The sequence below is a fragment of the Oncorhynchus mykiss genome, chromosome 17 (genome assembly GCF_013265735.2).
Source record: "Oncorhynchus mykiss isolate Arlee chromosome 17, USDA_OmykA_1.1, whole genome shotgun sequence".
NCBI classification, from domain to species: domain Eukaryota; kingdom Metazoa; phylum Chordata; class Actinopteri; order Salmoniformes; family Salmonidae; genus Oncorhynchus; species Oncorhynchus mykiss.
This window is the reverse complement of record NC_048581.1, coordinates 42,862,025-42,879,972: the sequence shown is the minus strand read 5'-3', so window position 1 is coordinate 42,879,972 and position 17,948 is coordinate 42,862,025. Positions and strand designations below refer to the sequence as shown.

At 43.2% G+C, this 17,948-nt stretch overlaps 1 protein-coding gene across 1 annotated transcript; it reads left to right on the top strand.

Moving 5' to 3' along the window:
* The first annotated feature begins 7,856 nt into the window (after window positions 1-7,856).
* LOC110493920 (ubiquitin-conjugating enzyme E2 variant 1) lies at window positions 7,857-14,516 on the top strand. Its single transcript, XM_021568518.2, has 4 exons — window positions 7,857-7,991; window positions 10,523-10,671; window positions 11,444-11,569; window positions 13,203-14,516. Exons 1-4 carry the CDS (start codon window positions 7,970-7,972, stop codon window positions 13,347-13,349), a joined length of 444 nt encoding a protein of 147 aa, XP_021424193.1. The 5' UTR covers window positions 7,857-7,969; the 3' UTR covers window positions 13,350-14,516.
* Window positions 14,517-17,948: the final 3,432 nt, after the last annotated feature.

Below are 17,948 nucleotides of genomic sequence, written 5' to 3'. Positions count from 1 at the left end.
TGGTGCTTGTGACTTTTAAACTTGGTCTCTGCTGGCCGCTCAGTCAAGTGCCAGAAGGCCATCGGGTGGGTGTAGCTTGCAAATCTAAAGACAGACCCACCAGAGTATTTGAATACTAAAAAAGCTCATTACTATTATTGCCCATCTTCTCTAAGCATCAAGTAGCACTAGACATGACCTTTCTGCTATTGTAGCCTTTTTTTCTTGTTACTGCAATTCTACTGTAATTCACAGCAGCTACCATGTGTTCTCTGTTCCACATTCAGATTGATTCCATGTATTCTCTGTTCCACATTCCGGTTGATTCCATGTGTTCTCTGTTCCACATTCAGATTGATTCATCAGTGAATTTGTTTTAAATGTCCTGTTATTTAACCTGGGAAGTGGACTAAGTGTTAACCCCCAGAAATGCTCCCAGGACGTTGCTGCAAACAAGATTTGGTTCTTAGTCCACTTCCCATGTTAAATAACAGAACATTTAAAACAAATTCACAACCAATGTAAAGACAATATACATTCAATGTGCCTACTTATGCTACAATATGCTAGCCTAGTTGTAAATAACAATGAACATGTTCTTAAAGGTAAGATGGACTTTGGGATAATAATAATAATTCATAGTAAATAAAACAATAGTAATGCTGGATAATAATAAATCATTACTATACCTTGTGTAAAAATGTATATCCTCGTCAGAACCAGCAAATCGCTGTAAACCAAAGCCATGTTGAGCGGTCAGTTTCTCCAGCTTGGCTCAAAGCTCCTCAATTTCTCTTACATGCTCATGGTTTGCCATTAGGGTGTGTCAAGGGCTGCAGGTTCAGGGACTGTACAGTAATCATGTGTCTGGACCTGATCAGAGACAGCACAGTCCATAGGCAGCAGCGCACCTTGTTATTCATCCTCCTCAGTTTGAGCAGGAGGTTTCAGTCTTCTTTCCCAAACACCAGGTCTCTTTTGAATGTGCCAGTTCCATGCGAAGACTGTAGGAACAACACCACTTTGTAGGTAATGTCTTGGGAGTATGTTCCTCTGTAACTTTCTCAATCATCATTGTTCACGATTCATTCATGATCCTCCGTAATCATGGTAGCATCCACATTAATGTAGAAGTGTTCAGAAACATAGTCTATTCTTATTTACAATAAAATTACTCTAAAATGAAACAATACATTATTTACCATTCATTACCCTGAAATATCTCAATCATATCACGTGAAAGGAGTTCCCATAGGTCGTTTGGTGACCCGTTACTCTACTCAGAGAACCACGGTTATATCCGTAGCCCAGCATTTTCATGTATGTATTTATTCAAATGGAATACAGCTGGAGAGTAACTTCAACATATACTCATAGCATCTCTGAATCTTTAGAAGGCTCCATAACATCAGCTGCCCAGCTGCTTCCCTTTGTTGCGTTTCCTATTAGGACCGGCCTGAACCCCAGACGATAAAGCTTCCTGAGCAGAAAGCAAGAGTTACAACGGTTATAAGAATTATCTAAATTAGATTCTTACATTTGTTTGTCTTTATTGAAATTGCATGGCCATCCCGTGTATATATAATTTTCTTTGTATATATTTCATACATATTTTTTTTATCTCAATTTCCATGTACGGACTGAACATACTCTCCTGCAACCAGCCTCACCCAATGTGGTTTGGATCTGCTTTTTTTATACTTTAGAACCGGAACCCCCATCAGAAGCAAGCCAGCTAACTAGCCAGTAGTCAGTTAGCTACTGCTAGCGGTCATCACCGTTAACTTGGACATCAGCCAGCCTCAGCCTGATCCATTCCTGCTAGTCTGCACAGCGAGATATCAACCCAGAGCATATCGGAATGCTTTTTCTATACCCCATCTCTGGATTCCTACCGCAAGCGCTGAACCTTTACTCCGGTTCATCGCAGCTAGTTGCTATCCGAGTGGCTACTCCTGGCTAACATTTCTGTCCCGACGCAAGCACCAGTTAGCCTGGAGCTAACCTCGAGCTAGGCCCATCTCCCGGGTAGCCGAAGAGATCCATCAGACAATACCTGGGTTTCAATACCTCTTTTGCCAATTGGCCTGGACCCTTTGCTGCCGACACGGAGCCCCGCCGATCCATCACGACTGGTCTGCCGATGTAACCACCCGAGGGGGTTTTAACAGGCTCTTCCATTGCGACGTCCCCCTGAGGCCCATCTGCTAGCCCCGGCCTGCTAGCTGTCTGAATCACCGTGTCCCCAGCTCGTCTAGCTACTCACTGGACCCTATGACCACTATGCTACACATGCCTCTCCCTAACGTCAATATGCCTTGTCTATTGCTGTTTTGGTTAGGGATTTTTGTGTTATTTCACTGTAGAGCCTCCAGCCCTGCTCAATATGCCTTTGATAGCCCTTTTGTTCCACCCCCCACACATGTGGTGACCATACCTGACTTAAATGGTGCCTCCAAAGACAAAACCTCTTTCATCGTCACTCAATGCCTAGGTTTAGCTCCACTGTACTCACATCCTACCATACCCTTGTCTGTACATTATGCCTTGAATCTATTCCTCTGCGCCCAGACATCTGCTCCTTTTACTCTGTTCCGAACGCACTAGACGACCAATTCTTATAGCCTTTATCCGAACTCTTATCCTACTCCTCCTCTGTTCCTCTGGTAATGTAGAGGTTAACCCAGGCCCTGGCGCCCATTCCCCAGGCGCTCTCATTTGTTGACTTTTGTAACCGTAAAAGCCTTGGTGTCATGCATGTTAACATTAGAAGCCTCCTCCCTAAATGTGTTTTATTCACTGCTTTAGCACACTCCACCAACTCGGATGTCCTAGCCGTGTCTGAATCCTGGCTTAGGAAGGCCACCAAAAATCCAGAAATTTCCATCTCTAACTATAACAATTTCCGACAAGATAGAACTGCCACAGGGGGCGGGGTTGCAATCTACTGCAGAGATAGCCTGCAGAGTTCTGTCATACTATCCAAGTCTGTGCCCAAACAATTCAAGCTTCTACTTTTAAAAATGCACCTTTCCAGAAACAAGTCTCTCACCGTTGCCGCTTGTTATAGACCCCCTTCAGCCCCCAGCTGTGCCCTGGACACCATATGTGAATTGATTGCCCCCCATCTATCTTCAGAGTTCGTACTGTTAGGTGACCTACACTGGGACATGCTTAAAACCCTGGCCGTCCTACAATCTAAGCTAGATGCCCTCAATCTCACAAATATTATCAAGGAACCTACCAGGAACAACCCTATATCCGTAACCATGGGCACCCTCTTAGATATCATCCTGACAAACTTGCCCTTTAAATACACCTCTGCTGTCTTCAACCAGGATCTCAGCGATCACTGCCTGCGTGCATAATGAGTCCCCTCATCACGGTCAAACGTTCCCTAAAACACTTCAGCAAGTATGGCCCGGGTATCCTGGGAGGATATTTTTTATTTATCCGTTATTTTACCAGGTAAATTGACTGAGAACACCTTCTCATTTGCAGCAACGACCTGGGGAATAGTTACAGGGGAGAGGGGGAATAATGAGCCAATTGTAAACTGGGGATTATTAGGTGACCTTGATGGTTTGAGTGCCAGATTGGGATTTAGCCAGGACACCAGGGTTAACACCCCTACTCTTACAATAAGTGCCATGGGATCTTTAATGACCTCAGAGAGTCAGGACACCTGTTTAACATCCCATCCGGAAGACAGCACCTGACACAGGGCAGTGTCAATCACTGCCCTGGGGGATTGGGATATTTTTTTAGACCAGAGGAAAGAGTGCCTCCTACTGGCCCTCCAACACCAACTCCAGCAGCATCTGGTCTCACATCCAGGAACTGACCAGGACCAACCCTGCTTAGCTTCAGAAGCAAGCCAGCAGTGGTATGCTGCTGGCAATTGACCTCATCCCATCAGTAGAGGATGCCTGGTTGCTCTTCAAAAGTGCTTTCCTCACCATCTTAAATAAGCATGCCCGTTCAAAAAATGTAGAACTAAGAACAGATATAGCCTTTGGTTCACCCCAGACTTGACTGCCCTCGGCCAGCCTAAAAACATCCTGTGGCGTTCTGCATTAGCATCGAATAGCCTCCGCAATATGCAACTTTACTGGAAAGTCAGTAACCAATATACTCAGTCAGTTATGAAAGCTAAGGCTAGCTTTTTCAAACAGAAATTTGCTTCCTGTAGCACAAATTCCAAAAAGTTTTGGGACACTGTAAAGTCCATGGAGAATAAGAGTAGCTCCTACCAGCTGCCCACTGCACTGAGGCTAGGAAACACTGTCACCACCGATAAATCTACGATAATCGATCATTTCAATAAGCATTTTTCTACGGCTGGCCATGCTTTCCACCTGGCTACCCTTACCCCGACCAACATCTTAGCACCCCCTGCAGCAACTTTCCCTCCCCGCTTCTCCTTCATCCAAGTGCATGCTCTTCAACCGTATGCTGCCCGCACCCTACCGCCTGACTAGCATCCCTACTCTGGACGGTTCTGAGCTAGAATATATGGACAACTACAAATACCTAGGTGTCTGGTTAAACTGTAAACTCTCCTTCCAGACTCACATTAAACATCACCAATCCAAAATTAAATCAAGAATCGACTTCATATTTCGCAACAAAGCCTCTTTCACTCATGCTGCCAAACATACCCTCGTAAAACTGACTATCCTACCGATCCTTGACTTCGGCGATGTAATTTACAAAATAGCACCCAACACTCTACTCAGCAAACTGGATGTAGCACTAATCTCAGTGCCATCTGTTTTGTCACCAAAGCCCCATATACTACCCACCACTGTGACCTGTATGCTCTAATTTGTTTATGTGTAACTCTGTGTTGTTGTCTTTGTCACTCTGCTTTGCTTTATCTTGGCCAGGTTGCAGTTGTAAATGAGAACTTTTTCTCAACTGGCCTACCTGGTTATTAAATAAAGGTTACATTTGAAAGAAAAAATTCTAATAATTAAAAAACAGCAGAGGGCGCTGTCTTTAGCCTCTTCAGGTGGGCTGGAGACTTGGCTGGCGAGGGTCTGGGGGGTGGACACCCGGATACTGGGGGCCTGGTTGGTGAGGGCCTGTGGGCTGGCACTGTGCAGGGGTGACACCATGTACTCCGAAGGAGACAAAAGGAGATGAGACTGGGATGGCACTGTACTTATTTTATTTTTTGTTTGAATTACCTGATCGTCATTTTGGCTGGTGTCTCCATGATGGTTCAAAGGGGTTGGTAGGAGAGAGAGAGAACTAGGGCGGGACACCACTGGAGAGGATTTCACTAGGGAAGGGTATTTGGCAGGTGACCGGGGGAAAGAGGGCTGTTTAGCAGGAGAGCAAGGCTGAGAGGAACAGGAGAGGGAGGAGAGTTGGTCAGAGGGTGAGGGGTCAGAGTTGGCTGAGGCATTCCGTTGGCTTTCAGTCGTTTTTTCTGTTGACAAGAAAATGTGTTAGTGCTAAATACTTTTTTCCCCGATCCCCAACCAATGGAGAAAAAAAATGGTGGGGTGGGTCATAATAATAGGAATGGGTAGGCCTAAATTAGAGGAACTTAGCTGTCTTTTCTAAACCTCAAATAACACTTTTTATGTATTCGTCAATTAGAATGTACTTTTACTTTTCTTCTTACAACTAGGTCTAAGAGAAAAATACTACTGTTTATTGATTAAATGACCTGATTTCATACCTTTTTGCACCAGCAGAAACAAGCCATGTCAATAACCAATGACTGGGCTAACCCACCCCTACTTGCCTTTAACTTAACCAATCACATGTATTGCCTAAATGTAACCATTCACATTTGTTTGTGCCCTCAAGGCAGAGCTGCCTTTATAACAAGATGGAATAGGCTGCCAGATGGCCGACATGTTTCGTGACATTGGCAAAAGTCAAATGTCAGTTAAATGCATCTGCATTCTTCAATCAACATGTAGGCTACTTTTGCTTTTAAAAGAATGTGCACACTAGGTGCACAATAGTTGTCAAGTCGATTAGGTGAAATAACCTGGTTTAAGTCCCAAATACATATCAAGGTTGTATTATTAGTTACAGTCGGATGTTTACATACACTTAGGTTGGAAATTAAAATGTGTTTTTCAACCACTCCAAACATTTCTTGTTAAAAAACTATTGTTTTGGCAAGTCGGTTAGGACATCTACTTTGAGCATGACACAAGTAATGTTTCCAACAATTTCTTACAGACAGATTATTTCACTTATAATTCACTGTATCACAATTCTAGTGGGTCAGAAGTTTACAAACACTAAGTTGACTATGCCTCTAAACAGCTTGGAAAATTCCAGAAAATGATGTCATGGCTTTAGAAGCTTCTGATAGGCTAATTGACATCAGTTGAGTCAATTGGAGGTGTACCTGTGGATGTATTTCAATGCCTACCTTCAAACACAGTGCCTCTTTGCTTGACATCATGGGAAAATCAAAAGAAATCAGCCAAGACCTCAGAATTTTTTTCCCCACACGACTGAAGATACCACGTTCATCTGTACAAACAATAGTACGCAAGTATAAACACCATGGGACCACGCAGCCGTCATACTGCTCAGGAAGGAGACGCGTTCTGTCTCTTAGAGATGAACGTATTTTGGTGGGAAGATGCTGGAGGAAACAGGTACAAAAGTATCTATATCCACAGTAAAACAAGTCCTATATCAACATAACCTGAAAGGCTGCTCAACAAGGAAGAAGCCACTGCTCCAAAACCGCCATAAAAAAAGCCAGACTACGGTTTACATGGGGACAAAGATCATATTTTTGGAGAAATGTCGTCTGGTCTGATGAAACAAAAATATAACTTTTTGTCCATAATGAAGGAAAAGGGGGAGCCGAAGAACACCATCCCAACCATGAAGCACGAGGGTGGCAGCATGTTGTGGGTGTGCTTTGCTGCAGGAGAGACTGGTGCACTTCACAAAATAGATGGCATCATGAGGAAAGACAATTATGTGGATGTATTGAAGCAGCATCAATCAGTTAAATCAGTTAAAGCTTGGACAATGACCCCAAGCATACTTCCAAAGTTGTGGCAAAATGGCTTAATGACAACAAAGTCAAGGTCTTGGAGTGGCCATCGCAAAGCCCTGACCTCAATCCTATAGAACATTTGTGGGCAGAACTGAAAAAGTGTGTGCGAGGAGGCCTACAAACCTGATTCAGTTACATCAGGACTGTCAGGAGGAATGGGCCAAAATTCACCCAACTTATGTTGGGAAAGCTTGTGGAAGGCTACCCAAAGCATTTGACCCAAGTTAAACAGTTCAAAGGCAATGCTACCAAATAGTAATTGAGTGTATGTAAACTTCTGACCCACTGGGAATGTGATGAAAGAAAAATAAAAGCTGAAATAAATCACTCTACTATTATTCTGACATTTCACATTCTTAAAATAAAGTGGGGATCCTAACTGACCTAAAACAGGACATTTTTAGTCTGATTAAATGTCAGGAATTGTGAAAAACTGCGTTTAAATGTATTTGGTTAAGGTGTATGTAACTTCCGACTTCAACTGTAGGCTGTCTTGTACACACATTTGCAGCTAAAATATTTTTTTGCAGCATAAAAAAAAAAAAAAAAGAGGTCAACGCTAGTGCCATTTGAGACGCTGATCTCATACCTTTGGCACCAGCTGAAACAAGCCATGTTAGTAACTAATGAAGACTGATTCATATCCACATGACTATGGTGACGTCATACGTCATTTATGGTCGTTTTTAGTGGTAATGTGAATTTAGTTTTATTTTGACAGTCGACTCCACACAAAAATAATGCTCAAACAGTGGTGTATTCATTCCGCCAAAAACAGCTGCACAACGAGTTTCTATTGGACAAATTCAGGTAGGTCCCGCCACGTTTCCTTCCGTTTAAGAAACGTTTTGCAACAGAATCGGCGGACTGATTTACACCCCAGAACACTTGATTTGCACTGACGCACTTAAACGTGCGCGTCCCCGCTATTCAACGATAAAAATGGCGGCCGCCGCCGGATCAGGTAAAGTAATTCCCCGTTCACACATTTGTGATATTCATTTGATAAGCTATTACGTTTACTATAATAGTGGTTTATTTTACCTTCCAATATGAGCCATTCATCTAAAAAAACCTCCACATTTCCCCAGACAGCATGTTTATTAATGTTAGATTAATGTGGGTGTTAGCTCAGCCAGTATTGCGCGCTAACTAACGTTAGTTTAGCTGGCTCTTCGGTTATTTTTCTGTTTTTGCCCAACTCATGTGCTTTTAAAACATTACTTGATTCTGCCATAAACCAGAAACGATGTTATCGTCATAATTGACTATTGGTGAATGTATTGTGGTTGTTTAGCCATCTGCGCATGTAGCTAACGTTAGGTAGCCTATTCAACTGCAGCGTCATGTTTCTGCAGAGCTAACGTTAGCAAGCTAGCTAACGACACTAGCCTAACCGACACAATTTGCAAAGCGAGAAACAGAACTAGTTAACTAGCATACATGTTTAGAATAACTAAGCTAACTAACTATATCGCTGGAATCTTTCAGAATAGATTTATCCTACTTCATATCGGCGGTTAGTTGAGTGAAATGTTCATTTTAATCAGCATTGAGTATTGAACTATTTTGGATACGTTGATGCTAGCTAACGTTAGCTAGTTTTGTAAACTGGTCATTAACTTTGGTACACACCAGGCTATTCATTACGCTAATAATGTTGCAAAACGTGTCTTAAACGGAAACAAACGAAACCGAGATACCTACCTGAATTTGACTCATATAAACTCTCGTTTTAGTGACTAATGATTACACCCCCGTGGTACACACCCATAACCTGAGAAAAATATAGCTACAGGCAATTGCACGTGTCATATTGAGGTGCATGAATAGTTGATTGATAAGGGATAGCTAGTTAAAGGCCCAGTGCCGTCAACGTGATTTCCTGTATTTTATATTTCCACACGGAGGTTTGTATAATACTGTGAAAATTATTTTAAATGTAAATTATTTTAATGCCCTATTAGTGTACGACAGTGGTCACCAACCCTTTCTATGTCAAAATCACTTTGTTAAAAAGCAAGCAGATCTATAGCTTTTCCCCCTTTTTTTTTCATGACTTAAACATAAGCCCACGCAACATCATGAAAAACAGCACTGTAGCAGTGGAGTTTAGGCCCAATACATTATCATCGCATATTGGCTTTGCTTGAATTGTCCTGACAAAACATTGTTCTTCTTTGAGGTAGGCTATATGATTGCACCGGTAATGGATCGGTTGCTTGAGGCACAGTTGAGTGACCATAAATGTGAAATAATTTGCTATTTTGATTTTACTGGGCTGATAGTGCCTGCATCGGATGGTCAGTCTTGATTTGATTTGCTTTCCGACCTGTCGGGATGGCAATTTGTCCTTCAGACACCTCAAATAGTTCAAAATGGGAATACTTGGCCTACCCGGCACGCAGGGCAGCTGACTTGGGTGCACCTACCGCCAACAACGCGAGACAAAAAAAAATATTTAGTGGGTTTTTACTGAAATGTTTGATCAACTAGGAATGCCTTGGAGATTGACCAGTTGACACTGTGCTAGCTAGCTTGAAAGTTAGCTAGCACAGTGTCGCTCCTGCCTGCTCTGTACCAGACTCCTCCTTAGGACTAGCTGGCTAAGCTAGCACGCCGTGTCCTTCATTCCTGCCTGCCGAACACCTGACCTTGCCAATGTTAAAATAACTGCCGGAAAAAGGTGCCCGACAGGTGGGGGCAAAGGACACACTTTTTACTAGCCACCATTGTCGCCCCCTTTCTCTTCTGTGCGGTTTAACGGCGATTGGTATCCAATGTTATGGTGCATTACCGCCATTTACTGTACTGGAGTGCCCCTGCTTCCTGCATATGTACTGGAGTCATAGCTTAAAAATTAACCAATATAAGTATAAAGAGGGGTTCCTGCTAATGCAGGAATGCACATATGCAGGAACGCCCCGAATTGCGGGCTGCAGTTGCACCTTTCTCCTCAGACCACTCCAACAGTCCTAGCAAAATTCTTGCTTAAGAAATTGTCCTTCGCTAAGAAGAGGTTTTTGTTTGTTTGTTTTTTGAGCATTTTTAATGGAAAATGCTCCAAAAAAGCTACTTAATTGTTACCCAGAATTTATTTGATATTTAGATCATGTCTGCATTGGACCTTTGACATTACATGGCTTCTACTATAATGTATTTGATTAGCTGAGGGTTGTGGGTTTTAAATTCATCACTATCGAAATACATACTTACATGTGTGCCTGAAATTGGATGAAAGGACTGCATAATTAGTAGACCTGCCAAAATCTGATGTTTGGCAATAGGGCCAAATTGAAAGCTTATGGTAAGGAATGGACATTTTTATTAAAATGACTACTATGTTCAGTCTTGCGTCACGATTGACTTCTTTTTTTTTAAATGCGTAATTCAATAGAACCAATTGAGTAAACATGGCACCCTTGTTTGTGTGCAGTAGCTACTAGGCACGTGTGGTTGAAAAATGTCTGCTTTGAACCTTTTCTGTTTAAAAAGGCGTCAAAGTACCCCGTAACTTCCGGCTGCTGGAGGAGCTGGAAGAGGGCCAGAAAGGCGTTGGAGACGGGACGGTGAGTTGGGGACTGGAGGACGATGAGGACATAATGCTGACTCGCTGGACAGGCATGATCATAGGGCCTCCCAGGGTAAGAAAAAAAGCTAACACCACACACACACCATAGGGCTTCCCAGGGTGGGAGGGCTCAAACGCACACCAAACAACGCCACATACAAATCCTTGTTTACTCCGGCCTGGTTTCCTTAATTCCTATCAAATTTTATTGGTCACATACACACATTTAGCTCATTGGAAGAGAGGAGTTGTATTTTTGCTCAACAGCAGATTTGGCTGCCAGTGGAACAACGAGCAAAATAACCTTGGGAACAACACCGTTGTAAGACAGATCTATTTACAAAGGAAAGGTGGATGTGCATAACAACTTTATTGAGAGTATGTTTGGTAGAAATACTATGTTCCCCAAAAAATTAGCTTATTTTTGAAGTGGTGGCAATGAGTTTGGCGCCACAGCTAAATGAATGCACACGACACAGCAGGCCAGCTCTTAACCATGCACATGTAGCTAGTTCTTGAGTAATGGCTAGCTTATGAAGTATGATGTGTTTTTGTTGACGTTGCTTGTGAGCATAAACATAGCATAAATCACCTTTCACCCAGTGGAGGCAAAGCCCACAAACCGTAAGTGGGACAGCATTGAAATGGAATGGGAACATTCTAATTCTACTGGGATGGCCAAACGGATATGCAGCAGCACAAACATAGGCCTACAACAAACTTATTATCATAGAGCACCACTGATTATAACCAAGACAGTTACCCACGACCATGCAGTCTTTATCTTGAGCTGAAACCTATTTCAAGACTTAAATCTTGCCTTTTTTCTGATGTCTTTCTTCCAGACAATCTACGAGAACAGGATGTACAGTCTAAAGGTAGAATGTGGACCCAGATACCCAGAGTCTCCCCCTTTTGTCCGATTCGTGACCAAGATCAATCTGAATGGCGTACACAACTCAAATGGTGTGGTAAGTCCCAAGTCATACATTTCCTGGTCGGGTTGGATAAATTACCAAAGCAACCTTTGTATTTGAGTGTGTAGCATGAAAGACTTCAGCCTACAGCTAGCGAAGCACATCTGATTCATTACCTACAGACGTAGGACTGGTTTTCCAGAACCAGATTTACCCTACTCCTAGACTAAAACGCACTTTAAACTGAACATGTTTTTAGTCCAGGAATCGGGATTGTTTGTATTGAGGGAACTTTTGTCTCAGCTAAAGTCACCAATCAGCCACATTTTAAAATAAGCCAAGCTTTGAAACACAATTTTCTAAAACAGAGGCTATGTCCTTTCCAAGTGATGTCTGCATATAAACTCAGAAGAAAAAAAAATGTCCTCTCACTGTCAACTGCGTTTATTTTCAGCAAACTTAACGTGTACATATTTGTATGAACATAACAAGATAACAGAGACATAAACTGAACAAATTCCACAGAAATGGAATAATGTGTCCTTGAACAAAGTACTGCAGTGCATCTCCTCGTGGCCTACACCACTCTTCCACCAAGACACATTTCTGGGGGGGAATGGCCCGAAACCGTATCCTCCGATCCAACAGGTCCCAAACGTGCTCAATGGGATTACATTCCTGTCTTGCAGGAATTCACGCACAGAACGAGCAGTATGGCTGCTGGCATTGTCATGCTGGATGGTCATGTCAGGATGAGCCTGCAGGAAGGGTACCACATGAGGGAAGAGGATGTCTTCCCTGTTACGCACAGCGTTGAGATTTCCTTGCTTTGACAACAAGCTCAGTCCGATGATGCTGTAACACAACGCCCCAGACCATGACGGACCCTCTACCTCCAAATCGATCCCGCTCCAGAGTACAGGCCTCGGTTAAACGCTCATTCCTTTGACGATAAACGCAAATCCGACCATCACCCCTGGTGAGACAACTGCGACTTGTCAGAGAAGAGCACTTTTTGCCAGTCCTGTCTGGTCCAGCGACGGTGGGTTTGTGCCCATAGGTGACGTTGTTACAACGAGCTGTCAGTCCAACCTCTCAGCCTATTGCAGACAGTCTGAGCACTGATGGGGGGATTGTGCGTGTAACCCGAGCAGTTGTTGCCATCCTGTACCAGTCCTGCAGGTGTGATGTTCGGATGTACCGATCCTGTGCAGATGTTACAAGTTTTACCACTGTGAGGACGATCAGCTGTCTGTCTCCCTGTAGCACTGTCTTAGGTGACTCAGTACGGACATTGGAATTTATTGCCCTGGCCACATCTGCATGCCTAAGACATGTTCATGCAGATGAGTAGATACCCTGGGCATCTTTCTTTTGGTGTTTTTCAGAGGGACAGCAAGAAAGGCCTCTTTAGTGTCCTACGTTTTCATAACTGTGACCTTAATTGTCTACCGTCTGTAAGCTGTTAGTGTATTAACAACCGTTCCACAGGTGCGTGTTCATTAATTGTTTATGGGTCATTGAACAAGCATGGGAAACAGTGTTTGAACCCTTTACAATGAAGATTTGTGAAGTTCTGTGGATTTTTACCAATTATCTTTAAAAGACAGGGTCCTGAACAGGGGACGTTTTCTTGTTTAGCTGTGTAAGTTTTGAGCCTCACACGTATGTAACCTCCCATTCTCAGGTGGACACGCGGGCAGTGGCGGCACTGGCCAAGTGGCAGAACTCGTACAGCATCCGTGTGGTGCTGCAGGAGCTCCGGCGGCTCATGATGTGCAAAGAGAACATGAAGCTCCCCCAGCCCCCCGAAGGCCAGCTATTCAGCAACTGAGTCCCCTGACCCTGACTAGCCCTGCTATCTCAACTCTCCTTCACTCTCCCTTCATCCAACACACAAATAAATATACACATTCAATACATGCACATAATGATTCAACGATTCCTCACATGCACACAAATCCGCACATGCAGCGTACATGTACCCCTCTTATTTTTCAGAGACTCTTGAAACCTCTGTTCTCACGTAAGCTCTTTTTGCCAGGCCCCTTCCCCTTTGTCCTAAGTCATGGCCACTTTGTCTCTCGAGACCTTCTCGTTGGACAGAGAGATGGTTGCACAGGTGGACTCCACCCATACCCCACCCTGACACCCAATGCTCACCACTGTGCAGACCAGACATTGATACAAATTACTTCATCTTTTTTTTATTTTTATCTTTGTGTTCTACATCCAGATTGTAAAATAACATAAATGATCTTATTGAGTGTACCTATCTTATGTGTGTGCTGGGTTCTTCAACCAAGGATGATGGCATTTACTTTGTACTGTAGGTATAACAAGGGTGGAAATCAAGATGACTTGCTGCTCCACAAAAGAAAAATAGACTTGTGCCCCCATCGCAATGTGGCCGATAAAGTTTTCACTGTTTGGCTCTTAATTTTGCTGCAAGGATTTTGCTCCCCCAGTTGGACTTGTCAAGGGCAGTGGTTTGGGATCTACAGCATAGTCTTGCCAGTGTGTTTCAGAAAGCTAATAAATAAACATTGCCCCCCCCCCTCCCCCCTTATAAAAAAAAAAACTTTTTTTTTTTTTTTTGTCTTTCAGGATAGCTTTGGTCTCAAACTGAGTAACCAGCTTTTTGATCCCGAATATGTGAATTTATCGGCCTAGGCACGTGTACGGTACGTGGGATTGGGGGGGGGGGGGGGGAAATAAAGGTTCTCTTGGTTTCTCTTAAAGTACATGGGGTTTGAAATGCTCATCTTTTGTGCTTTGCACCTTTTTTCAGGTTCACCACATTACTGTGGCCTCCTATGTGGAGAATGAGTTTTTGTTTTGTCTTTAGGGTTGACCTGTTTACTCAGAGGTCATTGCATACAGTGGGCTCACTGACTGCAACGTATGGCTTTAGTTGTTTATTTCATAACGGGTGTGAATCTGGGTGAAGGTGACCTGTGCATGGTTTTATTTGAATTAAACCTCGTTACTTTTGCATGTGTTTGTCTTCTGATTCTCAATCCATTTTTGGTAAGGCCGGCGTTCAGTCAAACCCGCACCGTGGAGTGATAGGATTGGGTCTACTCTAACAAACTGCATGTTTGACCTGAATTCAAAATACGTTTTTTTTTTTTTGTTTGTTTGTTTAGTGTATTATCACATGGCTTAGAATGTTCCTGTGCTACAATAATGCACATTGTTACGATGCCAAAGTGGTATCCAGTCGGATTTAAAAGGTAGTTAATTCAAGTTATATTTACCCAATCCTATGGATACCTAATAGGTCTTCTATGGAATTTGTATAGAAATGTTACGCTAGAGAATGGAAGTGTATACTACTAAAGTATAGGGTCTCCCTGCTCTTGATGGTTCCATTTTCTTTTTTTACATTTCAAAACATCTCAACTTCATAACTATAAAATGTTAACACTTTAGCGTAGAGTCACATAGCTTAGACTTTCATTGGGTATTAAACATTTACTGTACAGTTTCTTTCCATATCTTATACTAATCCATAATTAATACAATGTGTGCCTAATGTGATCCCTGTAGTGTTTCCAAAAAGACTGCTGACACCTTGCAAACAAATCTCAGGATGTCCTACAAATTTTTCTCACGTGACACTTCGCTTTGACTGAAAGACTTTGTCGTGTCATGCAGATTTTCATGATAGTAGAATGGCTCTCCTGATCTGACTGCTGGATTTTTTTTTTCAATTTTTGAAGCCAGATAGTGTGCAGCAGCATTAAATCAGGCCACCCACCCTGGTTAGATAGGGAAATATGGGGGGGGAGGGACTCATTTAGGAAGTAAGCTGTCATCCCTGAGCAGGAAACTCTGCTAAGAAAATGGGGGTTGTTCTCATCCATCTTGATAGTGACTTGCAAGGTGCAGCAGCTCTATGGGAAGCAGACCACTGGTCCCTATTCAACAGCTGTTGCCTCTTGTGGCTGCTGCTCCTCTCCTGCAAGGCTAACGTGGAGACAGGACAAAGAGAGTCACGTGACTGGGGTGGTTTTGATGGGATAGCAGCACAAAACCATCACAATGAGAGAGACAGCTGGGGGTGCCCCAGTCTCCTATAGGCTACATCACACAATATGGAGCACTCTGTAAACTCTTAAGGGCTGACAAAAGTAGAGTACACCTCGTTATTTCAGCGGCAGTATTCATGTGCCTCAACGTAGGAGTGCTGATCTAGGATCAGGTCCCTCCTGTCCATGTAGTCTCATTCATTATGATATAATAGGCAAATCCAATCCTAAATCAGCACTCCTGTGACGATTTATGAATACAGCCCCAGGAATTGTTAGGTATTCTGTCAGGAAAAATGTATTTTGTATTGTGGTTAGGCAATTATTTGCATTCGCAGGAAAGTCCTAGAATCACATAATTCAAGATTAGTTGTGTTTGTGAATTTCCATCTGAATGTCCCATGGTAAGAATTCTAAGGAAAGAATACTTGTTTTTTTGATGAACCATTGGGTAACACACTCCAGTAAACCAAGCCCTCCCCCCAAAAAAACAGATCTCCCTGCATTTGCTTCATGACAAGACACTAATCAGATTATAAGTATTGGCTTTATATAGACAGCCCTTTGTGTGGTAAGGGAAAGGAAAATAGACATCCCCGTCCATCACCCTAAATGTATGTGCTGTGATGAACAATCCTTCCATCACCTTGACTGTATCTGATATAAAAAATGTATTGGTCACATACACATGGTTAGCAGATGTTAATGCGAGTGTAGCGAAATGCTTGTGCTTCTAGTTCTGACAGTGCAGTACTATCTAACAAGTGATTAACAATTCCCTAACAACTACCTAATACACACAAATCTAAAGGGATGGAATAAGAATATGTACAGTGGGGCAAAAAAGTATTTAGTCAGCCACCAATTGTGCAAGTTCTCCCAACTTAAAAAGATGAGAGAGGCCTGTAATTGTCATCATAGGTACACTTCAACTATGACAGACAAAATGAGGGCAAAAAAATCCAGAAAAGGATTTTTAATGAATTTATTTGCAAATTATGGTGGAAAATAAGTATTTGGTCACCTACAAACAAGCAAGATTTCTGGCTCTCACAGACCTGTAACAACTTCTTTAAGAGGCTCCTCTGTCCTCCACTCGTTACCTGTATTAATGGCACCTGTTTGAACTTGTTATCAGTATAAAAGACACCTGTCCACAACCTCAGTCACACTCCAAACTCCACTATGGCCAAGACCAAAGAGCTGTCAAAGGACACCAGAAACAAAATTGTAGACCTGCACCAGGCTGGAAAGACTGAATCTGCAATAGGTAAGCAGCTTGGTTTGAAGAAATCAACTGTGGGAGCAATTATTAGGAAATGGAAGACATACAAGACCACATTATCTCCCTTGATCTGGGGCGCAACGCAAGATCTCACCCCGTGGGGTCAAAATGATCACAAGATTCCCAGAACCACACGGGGGGACCTAGTGAATGACCTGCAGAGAGCTGGGACCAAAGTAACAAAGCCTACACACTGCGCCGCCAGGGACTCAAATCCTGCAGTGCCAGACGTGTCCCCCTGCTTAAGCCAGAACATGTCCAGGCCCGTCTGAAGTTTGCTAGAGAGCATTTGGATGATCCAGAAGAAGATTGGGAGAATGTCATATGATCAGATGAAACCAAAATATAACTTTTTGGTAAAAACTCAACTCGTCGTGTTTGGAGGACAAAGAATGCTGAGTTGCATCCAAAGAACACCATACCTACTGTGAAGCATGGGGGTGGAAACATCATGCTTTGGGGCTGTTTTTCTGCAAAGGGACCAGGACGACTGATCCGTGTAAAGGAAAGAATGAATGGGACCATGTATCGTGAGATTTTGAGTGAACCTCCTTCCATCAGCAAGGGCATTGAAGATGAAACGTGGCTGGGTCTTTCAGCATGACAATGATCCCAAACACCGCCCGGGCAACGAAGGAGTGGCTCCGTAAGAAGCATTTCAAGGTCCTGGAGTGGCCTAGCCAGTCTCCAGATCTCAACCCCATAGAACATTTTTGGAGGGAGTTGAAAGTCCGTGTTGCCCAGCAACAGCCCCAAAACATCCCTGCTCTAGAGGAGATCTGCATGAAGGAATGGGCCAAAATACCAGCAACAGTGTGTGAGGCACAGATCTGGGGAAGGGTACCAAAAAATGTCTGCAGCAGTGATGGTCCCCAAGAACACAGTGGCCTCCATCATTCTTATATGGTAGAAGTTTGGAACCACCACTTCTTTTCCTAGAGCTGTCCGCCCGGCCAAACTGAGCAATCAGGGGAGAAGGGCCTTGGTCAGGGAGGTGACCAAGAACCCGATGCTCACTCAGACAGAGTTCCTCTGTGGAGATTGGAGAACAACCATCTCTGCAGCACTCCACCAACCAAGCCATTATGGTAGAGTGGCCAGATGGAGGCCACTC

Bases quoted from the DNA above. Each gene is read 5' to 3' on its own strand.
- LOC110493920 (XM_021568518.2), top strand. From the start codon at position 7,970: ATGGCGGCCGCCGCCGGATCAG. The intron at 7,992-10,522 runs GTAAAGTAATTC...CTGTTTAAAAAG, and splicing joins GGCGGCCGCCGCCGGATCAG to GCGTCAAAGTACCCCGTAAC. The intron at 10,672-11,443 runs GTAAGAAAAAAA...TCTTTCTTCCAG, and splicing joins TGATCATAGGGCCTCCCAGG to ACAATCTACGAGAACAGGAT.